Consider the following 26,070-nt stretch of genomic DNA (forward strand, 5'->3'; position numbering starts at 1 on the left):
TATTAATATGCAATTTTTAAGCAGTATGGCATTTAGGTGTTTAAAAATGGTGAGAAGGTAATATAAATAATTATATTTATTATTCCTTGTATAAACCAAATTGAATTTTATATTCTCTCCTTTGTCATTGTTTAAAATTTTTTTTTCAAGGTTTTGAGTTAATATCAACAAACTTATTTAACAACACACCGTAGTAGTGTGGCCCTGGCTGAGCCTGGATCTCAACAAATTTAGATCCCATGAGGTCCTGAGAGAGGAAAAATCATCATTTGAAAGTTACCAGCAGTTTTTTGCCTTCAAAGAAGCAGCTTACTTTAGAATCTGATAGACCCGTGGTCCTCACACCAAACTGCACCGGAATCACCTGGAGGCCCTTTGAAACCCAGAGTTTCACTCCACCCCCGGAGTTTCTGATTGGGTACATGTAGGTGGGGCTGGAGAATTTGCATTTCTAACAAGTTCCCAGGTGATGCTGACTCTACTGCTCAGAAGCCCACCCTTTGGGCTCAACTGTGATGGATCATACCTTTTCCCACTGAGGGTCTTTTAGTTGTGTCAAGTAAAGCAAATACCTGCTTGAGGAAAATTAAAATCCTTGTTAACCCCGTGCAAAGTTTCAGACAGAGAAGCTGAGTGGTCAGTTTGGTAACCTAATTTGGACGTATTCTTTACCAGACTGTCACTTCTTTATGGGACTTGATTTTTCTCTGTGGGAATTTAGACTACCTTGTGCCTGTATATTTTTATTTTTCTTGTAGTCACACACTTTCTTCTTGAGCCACAGTTTGTAAAAGCTGCAGAGTGGAGATGAAGGGGCTACAGGAAGGATGTGCCCCTGACACTGTGCAGTAATCCAGAAGCAACTGGACCTGCCCTGAGCGGAGTGCTATGGCTGGGATTTTGCCATTCCTCATATGGTGCTCTAACACGGAATAGCATGGAATGTGGTGGCATTGGCATGAGGACACAACCATAGCCCTATCTGTGGGGGATGAGCTGTCCTTGCTGTCACTCATCCTGCGAAGACTCCAGTCCAGAAACCGGCAGTGAAGAAAATGAGGATGTGGTCGGCAGGTCTTGGGCTCTGGTACCGGGATGCTTCCTGTCTTCCTGGGGCCTCCTGGTTGCTGGTCCCTGGACTACAGGTTGAGTAGACCTCTAGTAGCATTCATTCTCGTGATGCAGAGGTGAGATGGCACTCGAAGTGGTCTCTGGCTGGGAGCAAAGCAGGGAGGACCTGAGGAAGGGTCCAGGACACTAAGCGAAGCCTTGACTAGTAGCAAATATGTGTCATTCTTTGTGTTATACTTCCCTTCTGTTATTCCTCAAACTTCAGTGAAGTCTTATTAACTCTGTTAGGACTGTGGGGAAATAAGGGATGGGTTGGTGGAAAGAGGTGGAAGGAGCCCAAGAAATCCAGATGGAACCTAGAACCTAGAACCTCTGCACCAGAGAATGGCTCCTAGAGACTGGTGAATGGATCTGGACACAAGCAAGAGCCAGAGTAGAGATGTGGGACATGCAAGCAGCCCCAGGACACTCAGAATCCCGGGGGAAGGAAGTCTGTAAAAGTGGGCTAGGGCTACTATGATTTGAATGGCAAAAGATAACCATTTTTCATTTCTTTTCTTTTTTGGACTCACAGGTAAGTAGTGGCTGGTTACACAGGCTGTACAGTTTTTTAATTTCTGATGATTTCTGATTTAAAGTAAAAGAACCCAATCTGAAACAACTACATACTGTATGATTCCACCTGGAATCTGGAAAAGGCAAAACCACGGAGACAGTAAAAAGATCAGAGGTTTGTTAGGAGCTCAGGAAGAGGAAAGGATTTTTAGGGAACATGGGATTTTTAGGGCAGTGAAACTATTTTGTGTGAGACTGTTAATGGCAGCTGTATGCAATACATGTTCATTGTAGATGAACTTGGGGAGATTTCCTCCAGACCGGAAGGTACCCCAGAATTGGGTTTTATTATTATTGTTGTTGCTGTGGGGTTTTTTTTTTTTTTTTTGGTAGTGGCAGGGAGGGTTGGCTGAGAACACTCCCCAACCTGACATGGCTGATTGGCATGGAAGGATGGATTGGTGGGATGCAGAGCTCCACTAGGGCTGGGATTGGGGTGGGGGGCACTGGGAAGGCAGCTGCACGTGGCCAGATCAGCAAAGAGTAGTCTCAAAACAGACATATTTCACTAAAAACCTTTCTAATAATTTTTATTATATACAGGACATGATTTAAAAGATGGAATCATCGGCAAGAGGTGCTTTTTTTAAAGTTTAGTAGAAAAAAGTCAGAAAACATCTTGTTTTCCTTTTAGCCTCTTAGTGCACTCACAGAGGACCGTGAAAAGACAGGTTTTAGTATATTTTTTTTCACTCTGTTTTTCTAGAAAAAGTGGAATGTAAAGCAATGTTAATCTGAGAAAATCCCTATTTAATCTGGATTTAGGAATGGATTAAAGAGGGTTTCATATTCAAGCAACTCTTCACAAACAAAAAGAGCAGGCAACTCCTTCCTCCTTCTTCCCCCCCCCACCCCAACACACACATCTTAACCTCAAGCCCAGTTCTGGAGTTTCATCCTTTCAGTATGCACGGGGCTGATCCTTCTCCTGCAGCCAAGATCCACGCCTACAGCTGCCCCTTTGCACCAGGAAAAAGCTGCCTCTGCCAGTGTACCTCTCCAATCCATGCTCTGAAGCTTTGTCAGGGCCTATTCAGCTAATGTTTCTAAAACCCAGCTTTCACCAGGCCACTCCCTCCTCAAGGGCCTGCAGCACCCCAATGTCTATTGAATCAAGCCTGGCTTTTTGTTACTCTTGGCTGAGAGTTACTCAGTCTCACCCTGAGTTCCCGGAACTGCGAGGGTGACTGCCTGTGAATTATCTACACCTACTTGGTTGGGTACCCTTAGGACATCTCCCTGTGCTCTCCTCACAACTGGCCTGGTATCTCCAACTTATATGTTTCTTAGATCAAATCGGAGTAGAAATATCTCTAATATTGTCTTTGGTATATGGAGAGGCAAAGAGAATATCCAGTCTCTTAACTACTTCATGCTATGAACGGATTTTTTTAACTGTAACTTTCATCACTAGGTCTGCTGATTCTTTAGCTGACTTCCTCCTCGTACAGGAGTTTAAATGATCTCATTATTGACTCTGGATTTCCTTTTTAAGGTGCTACTAATCATTTTATGGTATATTTTATTTTTGTTATTAAATTTAACAAGTAATTAAATAATCTGGTGTTCTTGGATCTTCAGGCTTGAAATTTCCAAGCTTTTTTTTTTTTTAACTTTTTCTCTCTCTCACTGACTATTCATCTCCTCTCACCAGTTACATCAATTCATCTTTAGATGCATCTTACCCATCTCTGTACCCTCCTGTCCACTCCTTCAGCTACAGCCATTGTGACCTCATGAATGATGGACAATGCCAGTGGTCCCTCATCTTTTGTTTTTAACTTTTTATTTTATATTGGAGTATAGTTGATTAACAAGTTGTGCTAGTTTCAGGTGTACAGCAAAGCGACTCAGTTATACATACATATGTATCCACTCCTTTTCAAATTCTCCTCCCATTCAGGTCGCCACATAACACTGAGCAGAGTTCCCTGTGCCATACAGTAGGTTCCCGCTGGTCATCCACTTTAAATACAGCAGTGTGTACATGTCAATCCCAAACCCCCTAACTATTCCCCCCCCACCCCCCGCTTCCCCCTCGGCAACCACAAGTTCGCTCTCCAAGTCTATGAGTCTGCTTCTGTTTTGTAAATAAGTTCATTTGTATCATTTTTCTTTAGATTCCTCATATAAGCGATATCATACAATATTTCTCTCTCTCTCTGTCTGACTTACTTCACTCAGTATGACAATCTTTAGGTCCATCCATGTTGCTGCAAATGGCATTATTTCATTCTTTTTTAAAAATAAATTTAGTTATTTATTTGTTATTTATTTTTGGCTGTGTTGGGTCTTCGTTGCTGCGCATGGGCTTTCTCTAGTTGAGGCAAGCAGGGGCTACTCTTCATTGCGGTGCGTGGGCTTCTCATTGCAGTGGCTTCTCTTGTTGCGGAGCGCGGGCTTAGTCGCTCTGCAGCATGTGGAATCTTCCCGGGCCAGAGATTGAACGTGTCCCATGCATTGGCAGGCAGATTCTTAACCACTGCACCACCAGGGAAGCCCTATTTCATTCTTTTTATGGCTGAGTAATATTCCATTGCATATATGTACCACATCTTCTTTATTCATTCCTCTGTGGTCCCCCATCTTGTCTCCCTACCTTCAGTCTCTCCCCTTCCCCATGTTCATTTTCTTAAATTGCTTTTATCATGTCATTCCACTCATGAAGAATCTTTGATGTCTCCCTGTTGCTTGCAGGATAAGGTAAAAACTCATTAGCTTGGCATTCAAAGGCCTTCAAAATTTGGACACCAAACATTTTAGACATAATTAACCCACTGTTATGAACACACAATTGTTCCCATTCCATCCCACCAGCCCACGGCCCAGCTCAAGTCATCCCTTTCCCCTTACAGATCATTTCTTGATCTGTACACAGGAAAGGCACAGGAAGGGAGGCCACTTAAGGAAAGAGCACTGGATTGAGAGTCTAGAGATGCAGGTTCTACTCTAATCTCTGAAGCTTCCTGGCTGTGCAAATCTGAGCAATTCTTGTCACACTTAATGCTTCATTTTCTCCCGTAAAATGAGAAGGCTGGATTACACGGACATTCAAGTCTTTCGCAGCTCTAAATTATATTTCTATATATCCTGAATTCATAGCACTCACGTAGTACTTAGTCATTTAATCTCCAGTGCTATAGCAATTTTTGAATTATGATTTGGTTCACATGACATCTTTTGTATTTTATATCTTAAACTGTTTTTTTGTCCTAAACTGAAAATAGTTTTTTTGTTCAGTTTATGAAAGTAATACAGCTAATTTTTTAAAATTCATGTGATACAGATAGATAACAAGTGAAAACTACTCATAATTCTTTGCTGGGAACAGGGAAGATCAGAGAGCTGTAAGAATCCTAAAAGGGGAGTGACTGCTTTGAGGTTTTAAGATGAAGTGACCTGAGAGCTGGGTCTTGATGGGAAAATAAAAATTCACCAGGCAGAAGAGTGAGGAACAGCAGCTAGGTAGTGGGAACAGCAACTACAAAGGCTCAGAGGAAATTGTCTGAGATGTTTGGGGTCTAGTGAGAAGCTGAGAGTGCCAGGAATTGGGGGTATGGGGGGAAGGTGCCGTCAAAGCTGAGGCTGGGTTGGGGGGATACAGGGAGTCAAGGACCTTGTTAGTCTGACCAAGGAGATGGGGTTTATGGGCAACAGGAAGCCTTTGGAAACCTTTACTCAGAGGAGTGTCATGATTAGGGTGGAAGAATGGAGGAGGGCCTAGGCATGGTGACACTGGTGGCTCAGAGACCAGTAGGAAGGCAACTCTGCTGGGCCCTGGCCTAAGCCCACAGCAGTGGGATCCCCAAAATAGTGGGGTAACACTAGGAGTGGCCTTCAGGGCCTCAGCTGGGCAGAAGGGAGAATTGATGGCCGCAAGGCCAACAGTTCTCACAGAGGACTGTGCTGGAACACAGTGCCGTGTCAGTAGCCCTGGTCCTGTCTTCATTTAAAAGGTCAGTATTTTGTTCATCATGGAATTTTTTGCATTAATTTTGATTTTTAAAATATTACATGAAAATATTATTTCTTGATTTACTGACTTGGGGGCCTCCCCCTTAAAGTTTAATATTATTATTTGTTTTATATAAGACATGTATTTGGCTTATTTACTCCACAAATATTCAGTGAGTGCAGACTGAGTAGGGCATGTGTGGATCCAGAGCTACCCTGAACACAAACCCTGTGTCTGGTAATGCAGGAGGAAGGTCCCTTCTGCCACCATATCACATGACAGAAGCCTATGACTTATATCAGACCAGAGGACAGAGAGAGGCAGATGGGTGGGGGGTAGGAATTCTCTGATTCACACAAAATATCTTCCTTTTGGATAACTTCCATCTCAAAACTGAAGTCTGGCTACCGACCGTCATTTTGAAACAGAATGCCACTTTTTAGTGAGTATTCTGTTTTTTGCATGCAGCAGACCTTGTCCTCCTCCGTCCTTTCCACAGCCTCTTCTAGCCCTGGCCTGGCTTCCTCATGCCCCATTTCCTCCAGGCCAGCCTTTCTGTGGTATTATTGGTGTTATATTTAGATTTGCAAATTCAGCAACCAAAGCTGCTTCCTTCTGGAGAGCGAGTCCACAGTGAAGCTGGGACAGAAGTTTTGGCAAGTCCTTTCCATCCTGTGATAACCTGAGAAGCCTCCCAAGAGTGAGGTAGCTCCCCCAGCCCCATTCACAGATGCAGATACAAGGCCCAGGAGGTCACCGGGCTGGTCTCAGACCACGCAGCTCTGAAATCCCAACTCCTAGTTTTGCCTGTTATCAAGGTAGTCACAGAAGTTTGGTGGTGAGAGAGACTTTAGGAATATCCTGGGTCAGCCTCCTACTGGAAGGGAGGACACTAAATTCCAGAGACATTTTCCCATTGCACCAAGATCAATTATTGAGGATTCCCCCAGCTCTTTCCCTCACACCCTGCTCCTTCCCTTTCCACACATGGTCCGAGTCTCCTTCTAGAGGAGCAGCTTTTCCATGGCAGGGATGTGCCTTCCAAATTCTCATACCATAGCCGAGAGCCATGGTTACAGTCCAAGCCCAGTGAGCCAGGCTAGTTGTCAGTTGGATAATCAATGGCGACAACAGTGAACGCCAGCACTCACTGAGCATGTGTTATGTGCCAGGTACTTCGCATGCTTATCTCATTTAACCCTCACAACCGTGTGAGGTAGGTCTTATTATTATCCCCATTTAAAAAAGTGTGATCAAAAAATAACCACACAACATTAAATTTATGATCGTAACCAATTTTAAGTGTACAGCCAGTAGTGTATTCACATACGCATTGTATGTTCACACTGTTGTGATTATCCTAATTTTTATAGTGAGAAAATATTTGCCCAGAGAAGTAATTTGCCCCAGGTCCTACATGTAATAAACAACAGAGCTGGCATTCAAAATCGGGCCGTCTGACTCCAGAACCCGTGCTCTCAATCACCCCTGGATGACATGTGCTGACTTGTCTCAGCTTGGGCCGCTCACCAGGGTGGATGACCAGCTTCACCACGTGCCTCTTTGGGCACCTTCCTCTCCGTCCCTGGGGAAGGCATCCAATCCCTCTACCAGCCAAGTGGGTTTTACCGGGAACACATGTGCCCCCACTGCCCTGCCACTAGTCCCCAAGGTCAGACTTGTTGCTAGATAGTTGCATGGTCTCTTAGGGGCCTGTTTCAGTCTTTAGGGAGGGGCAGAGAAAAAAGAGGAAGGGACAGATGGCAGGAAAAGGTGGAAAGAGAGGGCAGGGCATGCAGGCGGCAGGAAGGAATGTGGCAGGGGCTCTCTGGGTCCGGAACAGGCTTACAAGCAGAGTGGCTGAGCTCAGCTGCAAGGAGACCTGGGTAGCTATCCCTGTGTGCCCTTCTTATCACCCTAGTCAGAAAGGCCACCTAAGAGTCCTGGAGTAGGGGCATGTGTGCACCTTGCACGTGAGCATCTCGCAGCCTGGGTTGTCTTACTAACCACCTATTAACCAGAGAAAGTAATTTTCAAGTTCCTGCAGACGCTCCACCATTTCCTTCTTTTTTTCCCACTGAGATCTGCAAATATTTTGTGGTAGTCTTTGGCATATCTAGATTGCTGATCTCGGTTATAAGCAGACCGAAATTGGGCTGACTTGGCATAACCAGGACCAAGGATGATCCTACTAATACCCTGATTCTTTTCCAAAAAACTCCTGGCACACTCTACCCTATCAGAGGCAGTGAGGCTTGGGCCACACCGCTCTGACACTGATGAGATGACAGGAAACTAGGTTATACTAGCTGTAAAAATTTCTTAGAAGATTTGCCCCTTGATGGAACAGCAGAAATTGTCAGGCTCTCCCCCTCCCAGGTTTTAGGGGTCTGTAGGGATGCACCACTTTCCTTCCTCTTGCTGGTGGTTGCTCTCACTCACCCACACAGGGAGGGGCTGGGATAGAGGGAAGCTTCTTCCTAAAATATGTGAAAGCAGGTTGTGAAAAGCAGAAACGTTAAGGGAGGCTCATGGGTTTGGAAGAACCCACAGAGGTCCTGTTATTTAATCCTGTACTGGGCTCTGATTTTTTTTTTAAGCCTATTTTTTAAAATATAAATTTATTTATTTTTGGCTGCTTTGGGTCTTCGTTGCTGCGCACGGGCTTTCTCTAGTTGCTGAGAGCGGGGCCTACTCTTCGCTGTGGTGTGTGGGTTTCTCATTGCGGTGGCTTCTTTTGTTGCGGAGCACAGGCTCTAGGTGCACGGGCTTCAGTAGTTGCGGTGCGCAGGCTCAGTAGTTGTCGCTTATGGGCTCTAGAGCGCAGGCTCAGTAGTTGTGGTGCACGGGCTTAGTTGCTCCACGGCATGTGGGATCTTCCCGGACCAGGGCTCGAACCCATGTCCCCTGCATTGGCAGGTGGATTCTTATCCACTGCGCCACCAGGGAAGTCCCTAGGCTCTGATTTGCTTCTTGTTCTAACTAGGTGCTGGTAGCAGGAATTTTGTGATGTTTACAGTTTTTCCTCTAACAGCATGAAAATTATTGTGTGAAACTGATGATTCTCAAATTTGTAAGACTCAAGAATAAATAAGTAACTCTAATCATTTTCATAAAATTCTGAAAATATAATCCTATGTAATTCTAGAAAAGGAATATGTTTTAAGAATTTGAGCGTGTTCTTTAAAAAATTAGCCTTAATGTAGAAAAAACATGAGCCTTGGCTGTGTCTACATGGTACACCCACTTGTCTGGGCATTCATTTCTATAGCTAAAAGCAAAGATATTTTCAGGGAGTAAAGAGAGATTTTGCAGAATGGTATTGCCGATACATTGAAAAAATTTGACTGAAGCTCATTTCTTTGGGATCTTAGTGAAAAAAAGATATTGGGCAATATCACGTGTAGGGATTGAAGTGGAAGGAAGCATTGACATTCTTAAATGTTTACCATCCAGAAACATTTATCGATAATACATTTTTTATTTTTTGGGGCGCACCGCGCGGCTCGCGAGATCTTAGTTCTCCAACCAGGGATCTAACCCGGGCGCACGATAGAGAAAGCCCTGAGTCCTAAACACTGGACCGCCAGGGAATTCTCCAGTTAATACATCTTTTTTAAAAAAACAGCTTTGATACAGTATCTAATTGGTCGAACAAAAATATGATCATGGATCCTCATAATATTTTATGGTAAATATGGAAAATAATTTCATTATCAAAAATTCATCATTCCACCATTTCAAAGTGTTCAATTCAGTGGCATTTAGTAAATTCACAGTGCTGTGCAATCACCACCACTAACTAGTTGTAGAACAGTTCCTCACCCCAAGTAGTCATTAACAATTTTAAAGCGGATTTTTTTTTTCCAATTTACTTTTGAGGCACATGAATAACTTTTGTTTTAGTCATGTTAAGAGTTGTTTTCAGCATTGATCAGGTGAATTTGACCAGTCATCTGGGATTGGTTGGGCAACTGAAATAATCTGTAAAGGTGGTGATGACATGAAATCAAAAGGTTTTCAGTTGTAAAAAGCAGACTTTGACCCTGAACAGGCTGTAAAGACAATTCAAAAGGCAAAATAGTTACATATATTTAGAGGGCCCAGTTTTCCAGTGATGTGGTATTACATTTGCCATTCTCCTTTTTGAAAGTATATTTCTCATGTTTGTATTTGATTCTACTGTAGTTATTTGCACTAAAATGACTGTTTCCTTCCTGTCCAGGATTAGGTATGGTCATTAATATGTCAAACATGCTTAAAAGGTACTCTTCACCCTGCAGTTTTTGCACTTTGAACCAAGTGAAGTTGTAAAGTAAACAGCAACAACATAGTCAATGGGGGAGGGCATTTCTTTCTACCTTTGAGCTCAACTCTCTAATCCTCTGGTCCAAGCAACTTCAGTCACAGCCTCCCCGCTGGGAACTCCCTTTACTTAGGTGTGGTCTCCCTCCTCTGACCTTCCCCTCCTTCTTATCACCACTTTCCTGAACAATGTCCCCTTCTTTCAACTAACAACCATAGACTGAGCCACCTCTGTGCTGGAGACAGAAGAGCACAGCTCTCTGTCCCCACGGTCTGAGCTGTTAGACTCCCACTTGGGTGTTAGTGACGGCTAAGGCTTAATGCCTTAACCTATTACACATAGTGATGTTTAAGTTTGAACCAGGACTCTGAGACACGCCTTATCCCAGGAGGATGTCTCTCTAATGACACAACTGGGGCAACAGGAGAGCCCAGGCCAGGAGGGACTTGTGCAGAGGGGACATTGACTGAACTTTTACTCTCTATTTAATATGTTTACTGCTACAACACCCCTATTATATTATATGTTATTATTTCCATTTTCCAGGTGAAAAGCTGAGGCTAAAAAGGATTAAGTAACCTTCTCAAAGACCAAGAACAAGGGAGTACAGAGCAAGTATTCAAACCTAGGTCTGCCTGGTTCCAAATTTCAGCAAAAAACACCTTTCTGGGGCACTTCTTAAATTATACAACATGGTCCTGTATGCTTAGTCTACACATAAGACCAACTCTGCTCTTTTTAATTATAACTCACTCTCAGATTCCATGAACGATTGTGGGAGCATTCTTTGAAAAATATATAGTCTCAGTAGGGTACCAAACATGACTGAGTCAGTGTGAAATTCAAGTTTGGACCTGGAAACATGTAATAGCATGAAATACTGACAGTAATATTCTGTAGGGCCTCACTGGAGTTTCTGACTAGTAAATTAGCTGCTTTTTAGTTAAACAAAAAATAAGTCTCGGAAAAATACAGAACACAGACTAAGCTAGAATGTTTTACTGGCCAGTAAATAACACAGGAAAAAAAAAAGGAAGGCGTGGCCTGCTGTTCCTCCCTCCTCCTAGGCAAACATGGAGGTGTAGTTCTAGACTAGGCCTTTCTGGTGTGAGCTTGGATAAGTGACTTCACCTCTCTGGGCCTCTTACCTGAGGGACTAGAGAGATGGCCGCTCCATCTTACTTGCCCTGTAAACCTTTCTCATTTGGGGGCTGGGGAGAGGAAAGGAGGAGGCTTCTCCACTGATGTTTGCGTCCTGACACATTGCAGGGAGAGCTGTCTCAGCCGAGGGGGCTCACGGAACTTGTGGCCAGCACTGGCTACCTAATTTCTGGGGCTCAGTGTAAAATGAAAATGCAGGGCTACTAGTTCAAAATTATTGAGAATCTTAAGACTGCAACAGCAGACATTAAGCCAAGCATGGGGCCCTGTGAGACTGCGCAGCACAGGCCCAGGAAACTTGGTGGCCTCTGCTGTGTATTCCCTACACTGTGGGGAGGGTTGAAACCTGGAGGAGATCTGGGGCCCCCAGCTAGCCTGCTGGGAGGCAGAGACGCCCCCGGGATAACGAGCTCCTTTTTCGGGAAACTGGCCAACAGGGAAGCACCGCTCATCAAGGACATGCAATACATCCCTTAAGCTGGCTTCCATGCCTTGCTGTGGAAATGAGCATTGAAACAAGCCATGCTGGACTGAGGGACTACGGCCTGTTTGGGGGCCTAGACCATGATGCTGTAAAAGGGTTGTGAAAACACCTGAGTGGAAAATCAGCCTGCAGATATAGCTGCTGATGGATGACCTTTCGGAAGGGAGGTGAGACAGGACAGGTAGGAGAAGGCGGGTCAAACAACGAGGAGCTGAAGGGAGGAGTTGTTGGGAGCAGACAGTCCTCAGCTGTGGAGCGAGGTACAGGCGTGGGAAGGAAGACAAGCTTGCCCACTGAGGGACGCAGAACTGGGAATGGGAGCACATGAGCCAGCAAGAGGCTCAGCCCACAGCAGGAGGTGTGCTTCTCTGAGGGAGGGTTTCCACCGCAGACCAGGGGACCTGTGCTCCAACATCAGAGCCCGGCACAAAAGCTGCTTCGCTACAGCGTGCTGGGGAGCCTTGAGGTCAGTGGGACCTAGCGGACAGTTAGCTGGAGCACACTTCAGGGTTCACGGCTCCCTTGATCTGGAGGCAGGACTTGGATGGGGGCTGGAATTCCACCCAATCTGCAGGGGGGGCCCATTTCTGGAGCCACAGGTGTGCCATCCTCTTAACCTCTAATTGTGTGCTTGGTCTCTGGAGGCTTAAGAAGCTGAGCAGGTACGTGGAATGAGAAAACTAAAGCTGTTTCTGAGAGCTTAGACCTCAACACCTAAGGGAGCAAATAGAGAGGTGCAGGGTCACCTTAAAGAAGCAGAATGGTCCCAGATCAGTGAGATTTAAGGGGACCTGATGGATCCAAATCACAAAGCAAGAGACACAATGTGTCTGATGGGGAGGCAGCGGCAGCCCCTGTGACCACTAACCTACAGAATCGGAGTCTGACTGACTTTTTATCCTAACTCTAGTGGTGTCCACTCAAGTTGCCCAGTCTACTTAGAGAGGTAGAAACATACTATTCTAAGGCGACATGATGTCTGGAAGTCTTTTCCTGCTCTCACTTCTCTACCCAGGAGAGAACAACTTATGCTTCAGTGGTGCATGGAGTTCCTGGAATCTAGTTTTGTTTGACACTAAAAATTCTTTTTTTCAAAAACAACTCATTGAAATATAGGCTCAAGCACTTCTGAACTTTCCCCTTGGCAACCCCTGACCCAAATCATCCCAGACAGAGGAAAATCAGTCCAGCAAGCAGAGGCCACATCAATTGCAAAGATATGTATTATAAATACATACTGTCACTATAAGCACATGCAAGTGAATCTGTGCTTCTTGCTCTACACAGAATTCATTCCACTTGGTCTGGATCAGAGTTTCCCAAATGCAGCACTATTGACATTTTGGGCCAGATAATACTTTGCTGTAAGGATTGCTCTGCACAGTTCAGGGTGTTTAGCAGCACCCCGGCATCTACCTACGAGGTGCGAGCAGCACCCCCTCCCCAAGTGGGATAGTCAAATGTCCCCTGGAGGGCAAAATTGTCCCTGGTGGAGAACCACTGATCTAAATGATGCAGCTATGTCTTGGGGGAGGGCAGAAGGAGATAACTTCTATGGGGTTTATTAAAAAGCCAAAGAAAGCCATCCAGTGTTTCAATATCTCTACAACAAGCTATTATTTAATTTCTTTTTTTTCTTATTCATGTTTTCTTTAACAAGCCTAGATTCCTTCATGTCATTGCATGAGGGCAATAGTAAGATCCTCTTTGAAAATGCACCAAATAAGTAAATTCTCCGCAGAACAGATGAGGTTAATCTGGGGGAAACCAAGAGACTGTAAAGGTGTGCCTAAAGCATCTGGTACCAGCCCAACCTCCTCCCATCCAGTGACGTGAGAGGCAGGGCTACAATGTAACTGTGGTTCAGTTCTTGGAAACCGAATTAATTGCATCATAGCCACTTTGGGGACAGGTTGCACGAAGAGGGAGGAATTGTTCAGCCACAGCACATATTGTTCAGGTGATTATTGGATCCAGAAGAGAGGGTGCCTTGAATATGTGGACTCTGGTTTAGCATTTTCCTGGCAGACCCATGCCCAGAGTGGATGAGAAAGAGTGCCTTGAGTTTTCCTAGGTGATGATCCTGAAATCCACAAACACTAAGCAAATTTCTAAAGTGGCTCACATGTAGCTTGCCCATGAGAAGACAGAGACCTTGTCTGAGAATCGCATCCATTGGTACAACACAATATAGCCTAGTTGTGCAGGTTCTCAGCTGACATAAGGCAGGTAGGCAGTGTGAGGAGAATGGGAAACCATACTTCCTGGGAAGTCTATCTTATCTCTACCATTAGATGCTGTGCCTCCTCTTGCCCTCCCACCTCAGCACTGGCCTCTGATCTAAACTTATAAAAGAATGAGAAGAGAGATGCCCGAGATACACTTGTATTCAGGATGTGCTCTATCCACCCACCGTGAGCCCCTGGGCAGCTTCCTGCTCTGCTTGCTCTCCAGGTAAAGGGGGTTGGATCTTCTACCATGAGTAGGAAGAGAGAGAACAAATGGTCACTCATGAAGCGTGGGTTAAAGTACTGATTGTTGTGTTTACTTTTTATTTACTTGTTATACTGACCATGTGACAAATATTCTGGGCACTTTAGCCCATGTCTTCACAACAAGCCTGTGAGGAAGGCATCTCTAGTTTTATTTGACAGTTGAGGAAACTGAGGCTTAGAGAAGTTGAGTGATTTCATCAGGACCCATAGCTCGTAATTGGCAATTGGAATCCTGACCTTTTGGGTACCAATTGCTTTGTCCTTCTAAATACATCATAGCTACCTTCTAGATGATGCATCTGGATGCTGTCTAGATGAACCCTCTGTTCCCAGTGTTCTGAGTTGGGCAGTTTTCAAAAACTTTGTAAGAAAAGAGTTTGAAAATATTTTGAAAACTATCTCAAACAAGTTGATAATTCCATCAGGAAATATTTCCTGAGGGTCATGGGATGAAATGGTAGCCTTAGAGGATGTAACATTTCAGGCATGGTCTTCATGGCTAAAGGATCACACAGCATCAGAGCTGAGAGGGACTTTGAGAATTGTCAGATCCAAACTCCTCATTTTGTAGCTGGGAGACACAGGGTGATGAGGACCTAACCAGGATGGTGTGGTAGAAAAGGAAAGAAAAGGGCATATGTGGAAGCATCATGAAAGAAAGACTAGAGGTTGTGTTAGGTGAGTGGAGGTACAGAGGAAAGGATGCATCAGACTTAGAGTTGATGATGACGCCATTGACAGCAACAGGGAGGACCAGAGAGGGATCTAGTGGCAGAAAGGTGAAAAGAAGATAAACCTGTTTCTGAAGAATTGAACTTGAAAAGTCAAGTAACTGGAAATGCCAATTGAGGATTCCAAGACCTGAGAAGAAAAATCATGTCCCAGGATCTGTCAAATAGGATCTCCAAGTGAGAGCCCTAGCCGTGAGACCCAGACACCCATGGCAGGGCTCTGTCATGCTCAACAGTTTATTAGCCACTTAGATTAGGGCAGAGAAGGGATGTTTGTCACGTCACAGCCCATGCAAAGCTAAATGCCACAGATGTCAGAAGCAACAGGTAAAATAGACAAAATAACTAAAAAGAAGAACTGAAACTGACATGAAATTTATCAAGGATCAATGTAAAGTACTATGTTTCTGTTCGGAAAATCAATTGCACACCTATAGAATTAATAAGAATAACAATAAGATATTAAATAACCACCACTTTTCAATCCAATAATTACTATGTACCAGGATCACTCTAATCCTTACAACAGCCCTGTGGGATCGGTGCTGTTATTATCGCTATCTTTTCAGCTGAAGTAGCCGGGACCAGGGAATTTTTCCTAAACTCACACATATGTTAGTTTGACTGAAAAATACCATACTCTTCAACCAATAATATAAGGATTAGGGAGACTTGGCTTGACCACACCTGTGTCAAAGACTTTTTCCATTTGTAAAAATAAATGAGTATGTGTTTGTGGGAGCTACAAAGAAAAATACACACGAACAGACGATGAGTCATCTGGGAGGTTATTAAAAATATAAAAACGTAAAATTTCCTTTACAAACTAGTTTCACTAACTTGAAAGGAATATAGTCATTGTGATTCAGGACTGTAAATGTTGAAACGTTTACCTCGGAGTATAATATTTTTATGAATAGGAATACTTACTGTGGAAGGATTGAGACCCCAGGTCTGAGCTGAGTTTCTGATGATATCATTACCTTATAAAATCCAGGGAAAATCATGGCTAAGAATCAACTAAAAGATCCTGAGAGTTTTTGAATTCCCATTAACAGAGAAACCGACTTCATGTAGTGCCCCAAGGGGAGAAAAAAAGCAAGAATCTGTGCTCACACATTTCTGTGGTCACATACAACTTAACCACTTCGCCTTTCTCAATTCCTCTGCAGTAGAAACTCTCAGGCTGACTACTCAACCCCAGCTGTCCATCTGGGAAGGTCCATCTGGAACCTTCTCTTTCTCCTTCATTTTGAGAATTTTTTTTTTTTTTTTTCCAATCATGCCTGCTCTCTTTTCCTTAGCTGACTCTACTTTCCCTCCCTCCTGGTCACTCCTTCTGCCTCTAGTCTCTTTCCAGCCCTGGGAATACACCCCCTAGATCAGGGTCATCCCTTTTACTCCCCCTTGATGGACACTCACTACCTCTCTGTTTTTTCTGGCTAAGAATTTAAGCAAATTATCATATAAACTTTGATAAACCTAAGAGTATGAACACAGCTCTTCACTTATACTGTCATCTGATGCCAAATAATTACACAGTTGGCAACAATCTGAATTGGTGATAACCTGTCAGGACAGAGGATACAAACCACAGGGATCAAGTATTCATTGACCTATTCCTCGCCATCCCATCTAATTACAGAAAAGATTTTAAATGGTGCTTCAAGTTCACTGTGTTTACAATTTCATTTCTTTGAAAAGTTCCACATCGACAGTGCACATTTTATTAAAACAGGCCAATTCTGTAAAAGCAACTCAGTAACCAAGTAGAAAAAAAAAAGTTACTTTTGCCTGAGCAGATGAATGTAGTATATGATTATCCACAATACGGTTTTGGTTTTCTACCCTCTAATCTAGTGCTGTATGTTGTCTATTGACTGCTCTGTGACAAAGCTGAACTTTGTCCCCGAGGGAAGGATCATAAAGTGATTTAGGTTCTATTGCCTCTCTTTATTTAAATCCCCATCTGGATATCCTGAAAGAGGTTCTAAGACTTAGTATAGGCCTAGGTTATGGAATATCTCTGAAAAGGACCTTCTAAACCCTCTTGCTCATTTGGGAGAAATCTTAATATCCATGCCTTGTTAGTTTCTTTGGCATGTCTTTCCTTTGCTCTCCCTTTTCACTGCTCTGCCCCAAGTCCAGGCCTGCAGCACTAGAGGCTTGGGTTACTTAACCGCCCCTCTTACTGAGCATCCCTGCCTCCAGGTTCCGCCCCCTCCGGTCCATCCTGCCAACCTCCCTTAAGCCCGCTGGCATGACATCTGTAACTGTATAAACCGTTCTCCAGCCCTCCGTGGTTAGAGCCCTCTCTGCCCTTTGTGATCTGGCCCCACCCTACGCATCCAACCTTTTGAGGACTTTCTGGTCCCACAGGCCTATTCTACAGCCTCTGTTGGGCAGAAGACTCTCCTCATCAACCTACAAATGGACCTAGTCAAGTCCAGCTCCCAGCGTCAGCTTCTGTCTTTCCTCCCTCCCAGCACATCAGGCTTTCCCTCCAATTCTCCAACTTCTTTTATCTTACCTGCCTCTCAAAGCCTAGCTCTTTATTTATTTATGTATTTTTATTGAGGTAACATTGGTTTATAACATTATGTACATTTCACTTTTACAACATTGTATTTCTACCTCTGTATGTACCATAGTGTGCTCACCACCAAAAATCTAGTTTCCATCCATCACCATACACTTGGCCTCCTTTACCCATTTCACCCTCCGCCCCCTGCCTCTTCACTTCTGGTAACCACGACTCCGTTCTCAACAGCTACATGTTCATTTTTATTTGATTTTGTTTGTTCATTTACTTTGACAAAGCTTAGCACTTGAAGCGTCTTCTCTGTTAAAACCTCTCCAGCTACTCCAATTCACTTCTTATACTCACTGAGTCACTTACTACTTGCACTGTTTTACCTACCCACCTCCCATGACGGTGTAGCAACGTGAGACCAAGGGCAAGACTGAGGAAGCTTTTTGTCTCCTTATCAACACATCCTTGAAAGGGCTGACCGCGGCCATGCTGCCTCTTGATTCCAGACCAGCAGTTCGTTTCAAACTATCATTTACCAAGTGCCTACCAGGTATATGACCCATATTCTAACTGTGAAGGGCTGTCCCTCTGCCATTCTCAGACTAATTTCTCTTAAATTCTGTCTCAAAAGCTCTGATTCTCTAGCTCCTTATCATTTCAGATAACTTCCTTGCTACACGTGTCACATCACCCTGTGAAAAACTGAAGTTCAAGTGGTAGCTGAAATATAAAACACTCATTGAACACTTAAAAGTTCCAGTCTCAAAAAGCCATGATGTTGTCACAATGAGACAAAAAGAAAATCTTCAAAATAAAAATTTGGGAAGTCTTTTCTTCTATAAGTCAGAAGAGTTTCTTGATTCTTTCCCCTTGGGACACTTCTGGTTTATTTATTCTTTCTAAGTGGCTTTTTATAGATAATTGTTACACTGACATGAAGACACTGGAAAAACAGATCTAATCTCCCCAAAACACTTGTGACATACAGCCACAAAATAAATGAGATAGTAAAACTACAACGAATACAAATTATTACAACAATCTTTAACATTAAATAGTAATCCACAATGAAATATTTGAGTACTCAGATTAGACCAAACTCTTTTTAGAAAAGCTTGCTGTGTTCAGACTCGCCAAGCTGACCATTGGTAGAGTCTAAGCCCTTGGCTTTTCTTTTTTCTTTTCTCTTCAAAGCTTTACACTTCAATCCATCACTGGCAAAGCCAGCTAGAGTAAGCTCACTTGTTCCTACACATTTCTTTAAAAATGCAAGTCCCCTTCCCTATAGCAATTGACATCCCACTGCCTTACAGCTAGCAAAGTATTCCAGGATTTCAGTATTTCTGAGATGCAGTAAGATCCCTGAAAAAAAAGGAGAAGAAGAATGAAAAGTATTGGATGGCGAAAATCTTACCTCAACTTCTGACTGGCGGGGACAGTTATTTTATTAAGCTTATCCATTCTTTTTGGTAACTATACGAACCACAGATCACTGTCCAGTGGTCACGTCAGCAGTCCCTGGCTGTCCTGGGGAGTAGCATGGTAAGCCTTTGATCTCAAGAGTCCTAGTCACTTGAGTCTGATTTCTGAGACTGCAGGCTGCTGGCAGACACCCCTGCACGAGGAAGAAGTAAAACTTGCTTGAGCACGTAGTCAAGTTTCATGTTTCTACATAGTCATGTGATCTGGGTAGCCAGCCGGCTTGGCTGATCACTCCACGTTGTGTAAACTTTGATAGTGAAACCTATTGGACATGCAAATTGCTTTCCAGCTGCTTTCTTCTGTAACCAGATTTATAATCAGGTCAGGGCAAGCTACTGGCTGGTCACTACTTCCTGTTGTCCTGAACACATATAGTCCTTGTTTTCAGCAGGTGTCATGCTGTCCCCTTCCTGAGCTCAAGGAAAAGCAGAATAATCAATTCCATCTGAAAATCTCTTTGGGACTTTCTTCTCATTTGCATAAAGTCATGGATAAACTTTTCCACTTAAAGGATCGTTATACGAAAATGGCATTTTTGTATAGTTTCTCCTCACTCCTCTCCCCCAAATGGTTTTAAATAAATATCAAGATGACAGTGACACAGTGGTAACAGTTTACTTTGAGAGTTAGAATTCAGTTTTCCTGAAGATCTGTGTAAAATGGGAAGACAATTCTCTAGGCAAGGTCATTAGGGATAGAGACAGATAGGAGATCTGGAAAAGGGGAGAGGATCTCCATTGTACAGCATGGCCCCTTTATGAGGTTGATGGTGTCAGGAGTTGTGCTGATAGCCAGATGCTTTCAAACAAAATCAAGATGTACTCAAAGGTCAGCTAGGAACAAATTTAACAACCTCCCAACAATGCAGTTCTGACATCAGGCCATCCAGAAGTCCCCTTAAAAGCAGGGTGCCACTCTCCTCACTGCCTTTGTCCCCTCCTGGCCTCATCCACTGCTCACCTTCATCCCCTCACCAGACCTAGTGATGGGCCAGTGAGGAGAGGAAGAGGAGCGGGAGGAAGGTGAGAGGCAGAGATGGATGTAGTAGGTGGATTCCTTTCCTCCTGTACCTCTCCTTTGTACAAACAGAAGTTCTGTATTTCTCCAGGTAAATCTTTTTTTTTTTTGTGCGGTACGCGGGCCTCTCACTGTTGCGGCCTCTTTCGTTGCAGAGCACAGGCTCCGGACGCGCAGGCTCAGCGGCCGGGGCTCACGGGCCCAGCCGCTCCGCGGCATGTGGGATCTTCCCGGACCGGGGCACAAACCCGCGTCCCCTGCATCGGCAGGCAGACTCTCAACCACTGCGCCACCAGGGAAGCCCCTCTCCAGGTAAATCTTGATTATTCACATTCATGTACCGTCTCTGAATTTCTAGTTTAACCAGATGGTCAGGAGCAGAATCCACAGGCCTATTGAAGGGTGGGGCCCTTCTGCTCGGCCAAACCCCTGAATCGGCCAGGCCAGCAAGAAAGATCATCTTTCATGAGAAAAATGTAAGTGCTTGGCTCTTCCAATTGTTGATTTTCCCCAAACAGGAAGCTCAATTTTCTTGCAATTTATCTTGAAAGAGTTCTAGACCTTCGCCCCTCAGCTCCTCACAGGTCTTAACAGAAGGGAACTAGTAGACCAGGAGAGTGAGGGCGCGGAGAATGTCATCAGGGTCAGGAAAATCAAGCTCCAACGAATGGGGCAATAATCGGCTTGTTCCTTCTAAATTACTGTAAAGTGCACCCCGTCGGCTACTTGACTTTTCTCTCAACCAACAAGTCTGTTCAGCACCTGGGCTGCGTACTTATTATTTCCCCAGGGAAAAAGACCAAGGGCAAGGGTTACACTTCTGCTTTTTCTTTTTACAGCCACTTGTCTTTCTTCTTTTTACTGTGTCTAGTCTGACGTGATAAAAATGAGTGTCTGCTTTTCCAGACTGGGCATTTTACCCCATGTGGTACGTAGTGTGATAGCCATGATGTTCCAGGCTGCCACTACTTGGTCAGTGCAAACATGGAAATTGAGGACACCAAATTTTAGCCTATGATTTGTGAAAAGAGTAAGACCACACAACATGGTTTCCACAGCACATGGAGATCAATGTACCATGATAAACAGTCTCGAACTACACGGCACAGTGAACATGACAATTAATTAATTACTAGATTAACAAATGGATAATACCAACCTTAAAGAAAATGTGGAACTCCTGTACACTGCTGATAAAAATATAACTAGGTACAACCACTTTGGAAACAGCATGGTATTACCTAATACACTTGATGACATACATACCTATGACCCAGCATGAGGTCATACATAACATAGCACTGTGTCAGAACACTAAAAATATACCATGTATACCAAGTCACGTGCAAGAATTGTCATTGAAGCACCATTTCTAATAGAAAACAAAACAACACTTGGAACAACCCAATTGCCGCTCAACAGGAAAACAGATAAATTAATTGTGGCATATTCATGCAGTGGAGTACTATTCAACAGCGAAAAGGAGTGAATACAATTGGTCAGTATGGATAAATAGCAAAAATAATCTGAGCAATAAAGGTAAGTTAAAGAAGATCATACACCATGATTCCAGTTATATCTAGGTTAAAGACATGTAAAACTAATTTATTATTTAGGACATATACATATATGGTCAAACCAAGGGAGGGAATGATAAATATAAAATTCAGGTGAATGGAACTAGGGAGTGGAATTGGAGTGAAGGGGCACATAGGACTTCAAAGGCAATGGTAGTGTCCTATTTCTTAAGTTGAGTGGTGGGTATATAGGTACTTATTGTAGATATTAAATATTTAACAAAACTATATAAAATAAGATCTGGTCTAAAGCTATGGGGCAAAGCCAGGACAGTCCGCCCAAGTCTCAGTTAGCTCTGTGAAATGATGAGGCTTGAGAACAAGAAGACATTATATTGGAGTCTGGGGATGAGTCTGACCAGCCCTGGTTTCTGCTGGGTTCTTTTCCTTGCATCCGTTAATGACAACCAACATGCTTTTTCAATGCTTTTATGTTCGTGTACTATGACATCATTCTTTTTTTTTTCTTTTAATTAATTTATTTATTTGGCTGTGCCGGGTCTTAGCTGTGGCACGCGGGATCATCGTTGTGGCAGTCAGGCTCTTAGTTGCGGGATGTGGGATCTAGTTCCCTGACCAGGGATGGAACTCGGGCCCCCTGCGTTGGGAGTGCGGAGTCTTAACCACTGGACCACCAGGGTAGTCCTGACACCTTTCATTATACATGTGAAAAAACGGATTCATAGGGAGGTTAAGTAACTGGCCCAAAGTTACGCCACTCGTCAATGCTGGGATTCAAACCCAAGCTTGTTTCCATATTCTAAGCTGACAATCACAGGGTTTTGCCATCACAAGAGTTACCTGTGCTTCAGCAGGGGGCCCTGTCCTGACATCAAGGCACCAACTTAACCAAGACCTTGGGTGAATCACTTAATCTCCCCGGCCTCAACTTCTCACCTTTAGAGGATGAGAAAGGGTATTCAAGAAGGGCTCAGACTCCCTCTGACTTGGCATCTGGACATTGGCCCATGTGCACAGAAATTGGATTCCGTGAGCAGAAACACTCTCACAGCTTCCAGAAGAGATGCCTTTGGTGATCTGTGCGAGATTGCTTCCCAGAGTGAGGCTAGGGGGTTGTGTCAGTTTACAGACCTTTGGAAGTAGTCCAAGTCCCCACTGAAACTGGAAGGTGAGCCACGGTTCACCCTCTCTGCTCTGCCACCCACCTGCTCATGGCTCTTCCCCTGCCAGGGCTGGTTTAGGCAGATTGCCAAAGGAAGTAGGCGTAGTGTGGCATGGATACTATGCTTCTATTGTTCTAATCATAACCTACTCCCACAGAGGTCAGCCTCACAACAGCTCTGTGAGGGGGGTACGCTTATCATTCACCATGTGAAGTCTGAGCCTCAGAAAGGTGACAGCACTTGCCTAAGGCCACCCATTCTTCCTGATCGCTGAGCCAGGGCCCCTTAACCCCCAAACCATTCCCTCTCTTTTCCCTGTGCTGGCCCCCATTCTTGGGATGGGGGTGGGGGGGCTGTCCTGCAGGAACGGTGGCCCTGGCAGCTTTCTGACACGTGCAGGCCAAAGGAGCAGGGGCTTGCTGTTGGTCAGGCCCATGCCTGGTTAATTGGCCAGTGCCATTAAGGGCCCTGATGGAGGAAGGTTTGGGAGGAAGTTAGGGAGCCTGGGTAAACCGCTGGAGAAAAATAGCAGACGAGGCCAGAGAAAGGCCAAGAGAGAACCGGAACTGAGTCAGATGCTGCTAGTGGTCTATCTGTTCTCCTTTGCGGGGAGGGGGCAGGAAGGGAGGAAGAAGGAAGGAGACGACACAGCTGTGACTTGAACAAAGCGGCAAAGGCTCTTAAGCTCGAGGCTTCACTTTCTGTGACATGAATCAGTTCCCTATTTCATCTGTTCAGTAAACTCAATATTCTGTATATGAAATTGGCCTGGAGTGCAGTATCTGTATTACGAGGAGAATTGCTTAGAAGAAAACCGTCCAAGTATCAGTCCAAGTCCTTGGTTGGTAAGAACATTACCATAGCCTGTTGTCAGGACAGACAACTCCTGGCCTTTGTCTCATCTTCACCTCCTCCCTTGCCTTCAGCCCTCAGAGCTGGTCTGCGAGCAGGACTCTCCTTTGTAATATTTCCACCCTCGCCCTGTTCTCACTCCAGCCTAGATCCTCACCTGGATCACTGCTCAGCCTCCTGCTTCTTCTCTGCAGCTAGATCTACCCCCACTCTCATTCCCAGGCCATGTTCCCAACTGCTGACTCTCAAGAAGGATTTCAGAGGTTTTTCCTTTCTTCTAGAACCAAGTATGAATGTCATTCATGCCCCTGTCACTGAGTCTCACCTTGGGGCTTCATCTTATTCCTCACTGATTCCCAGCACGCGACCATCCCTTTGGTCAGACTGGTTCCCAAACACCCATTCTCCACATCAGTCACACGGCCCAGCCACCAGCCAGAAATAGCTCTCCAAAGATAGGGTGGGAGGCAAATACATGGGTTCCTAGATGGTCAGGAGGCCAGGTCTTCCCTGTTAGTCAGGGCCACGATGAAGCCAGAGAGCAGGCAAGGGTGGAGAGGCAGAGTGCTCTGTCCAAGGAATGGGAGTGTCAGAGAAGTGGAAAGCCAAGATAAGGCTCATGGCCTCCAGGGGTTGAGGTCCTGGAGGCCAGGAGAAGCCCTTGAGAGCAGATGCTGTGGCTGTTGATGACAGATTTCTGTTACCTTTTATCTGGTGGAGCGCCACCAGTCTCCTAGTCCTCTTACCCAGACAGTCCATCTAGATTCAGAGGGCCCCCAACTAAAGCAGACTTGAGCAAATCGGGAGATGGTCCATGTTCTTGGGTAGAATGACTCAGTGTCACGAATGCCATTATCTCCAAGTTAATATATAAGTTTAATGTGATGCCAATAAAAATAGCAATAAGATCCTCTCCTCCAACGACACCTGAGGGAAGTAGATTCTAAATTTCCTCTCTCTATAAAAACAAGCAAGAATTGCCAAGAAATCTCTGACAAAGAAGATCAAGGGAGTGGAAGGAGATAGACCTCTCAGAATTAAAGCACGCCATGAAGCCTCTCTAATAAAAACGGCATGGTATTTCTGCATGACCAACAGAACTAAAGAGAAAGTGCAGAAATGAACAGAAGAATTTAAGGAGATTAAATACTATGAATGTGGCATATCTAATGGGAGAAAGATGGACTTTTTTTTTTTTTTTTTTGCGGTACGCGGGCCTCTCACTGTTGTGGCCTCTCCCGTTGCGGAGCACAGGCTCTGGACGCGCAGGCACAGCGGCCATGGCTCACGGGCTCAGCCGCACCGCGGCATGTGGGATCTTCCCGGACCGGGTAACGAACCTGCGTCCCCTGCATCGGCAGGCGGACTCTCAAACACTGCGCCACCAGGGAAGCCCAGAAAGATGGACTTTTTAATAAGCAGGGCAATTGCAAAGCCACTGGGGAAGAGATAAGATTTAGATTCATACCTCAAACCATTCAACAGAAAAAACTCCCAGTGGATCAGAGCTCTAACTATAAAAATGAAGCCATAGCTGTACCAGAAGTAGACACAATTAAATTTCTTTATAACCTTATCTATGACTTAAAATCCAGAAGCAATCAAAGAAAAGACTGATAAATTTAACTAGAAAAACATAAAGAACTTTTTTGTGGCAAAAAAACATTATAAACATCATCAAAAGACAAAGGACAAATTGGGAGTAAAGAGTTGCATCATGTATCACAGATAAAAGGCTAATCTCCCTAATAGATAAAGAGCTCCTAAAAATTGAGACAGAAAAAAAAATGACCATGAAAAGCCTTTAAATGGATGGAAATATGCTCAATCTCCTATTACGAGAAAGGTTATAACCAGGCCGAAGAACATATGCATGTTTACGTACCAGATTAGCAAAAATCTGCAAGTCTGATGATAGGATGCTCTTAGGAAACAGGCACGCTTTCCTAACAACATGTTACAATCCCATGGAGGGGAACTGGCAATATTTAACAAAATAAATGAATTGACCTTGTAACCCAGCAATGTCACTTCTAGAACCCTCTCCTGAAGATACACTTTCACAGACACAGGCATGCAACATCTGCACAGAGTTATTTGTTGCAGTTTTATTTGCAACAACAAGAATTGGAAAAACCTAAATGCTTTTCAGTGGAGGACTGGTTGAATACATTTTAGTTCATCCTTGTAACAGAGTTCTGTGCCGCCATAAAAACGGTGTGACCTCTGGGATACGGTAAGTGGAAGAGACAAGGTCAGGACAGTGTAAGCTACTTCTTTAAAAAAAACAAGAAGATAGAGGAAAATACACATACTTATTATTGCAAAAACAAACATAAACACTAGAAGGATAAATCATAAACTAATACAAATAGTCATCTATAGGAGGCAGGAGGGAGCTGGAAATAGAGCAGAAGTGACAGGGATGTAGATTGATTCTCTGGATCTATCTTTTCATAGTTTTGACTTTTAAACTAGATAATGGCTTGACATATAATAAAAAAACAAAATTAATGCAAAAAATTTAAAAAGGCAAACTTTAGAATAAAAGTAAACAGAAACAAGTGAATGTAAATAGTAACATACCCTGGAAAAGAGAATTATTTTGACTTTTTTTTTTTTTTTTGCGGTACGTGGGCCTCTCACTGTTGTGGCCTCTCCCGTTGC

General features: G+C 44.0%; 1 protein-coding gene across 1 annotated transcript in view; it reads right to left on the reverse strand.

Moving 5' to 3' along the window:
• The window catches only part of BLNK (B cell linker), a 76,677-nt gene extending 57,588 nt beyond the window's left edge, over positions 1–19,089 (reverse strand). The window contains exon 1 of the mRNA XM_022569225.2: positions 18,766–19,089. Coding sequence (XP_022424933.1) covers positions 18,766–18,812 — 47 coding nt within the window. The 5' untranslated portion in view covers positions 18,813–19,089. The remainder of the gene's footprint in view (positions 1–18,765) is intronic.
• Positions 19,090–26,070: the final 6,981 nt, after the last annotated feature.

Source organism: Delphinapterus leucas, chromosome 16 (genome assembly GCF_059928025.1).
Source record: "Delphinapterus leucas isolate spDelLeu-1000000601 "Yukka" chromosome 16, BTC_Dleu_Yukka2, whole genome shotgun sequence".
NCBI classification, from domain to species: domain Eukaryota; kingdom Metazoa; phylum Chordata; class Mammalia; order Artiodactyla; family Monodontidae; genus Delphinapterus; species Delphinapterus leucas.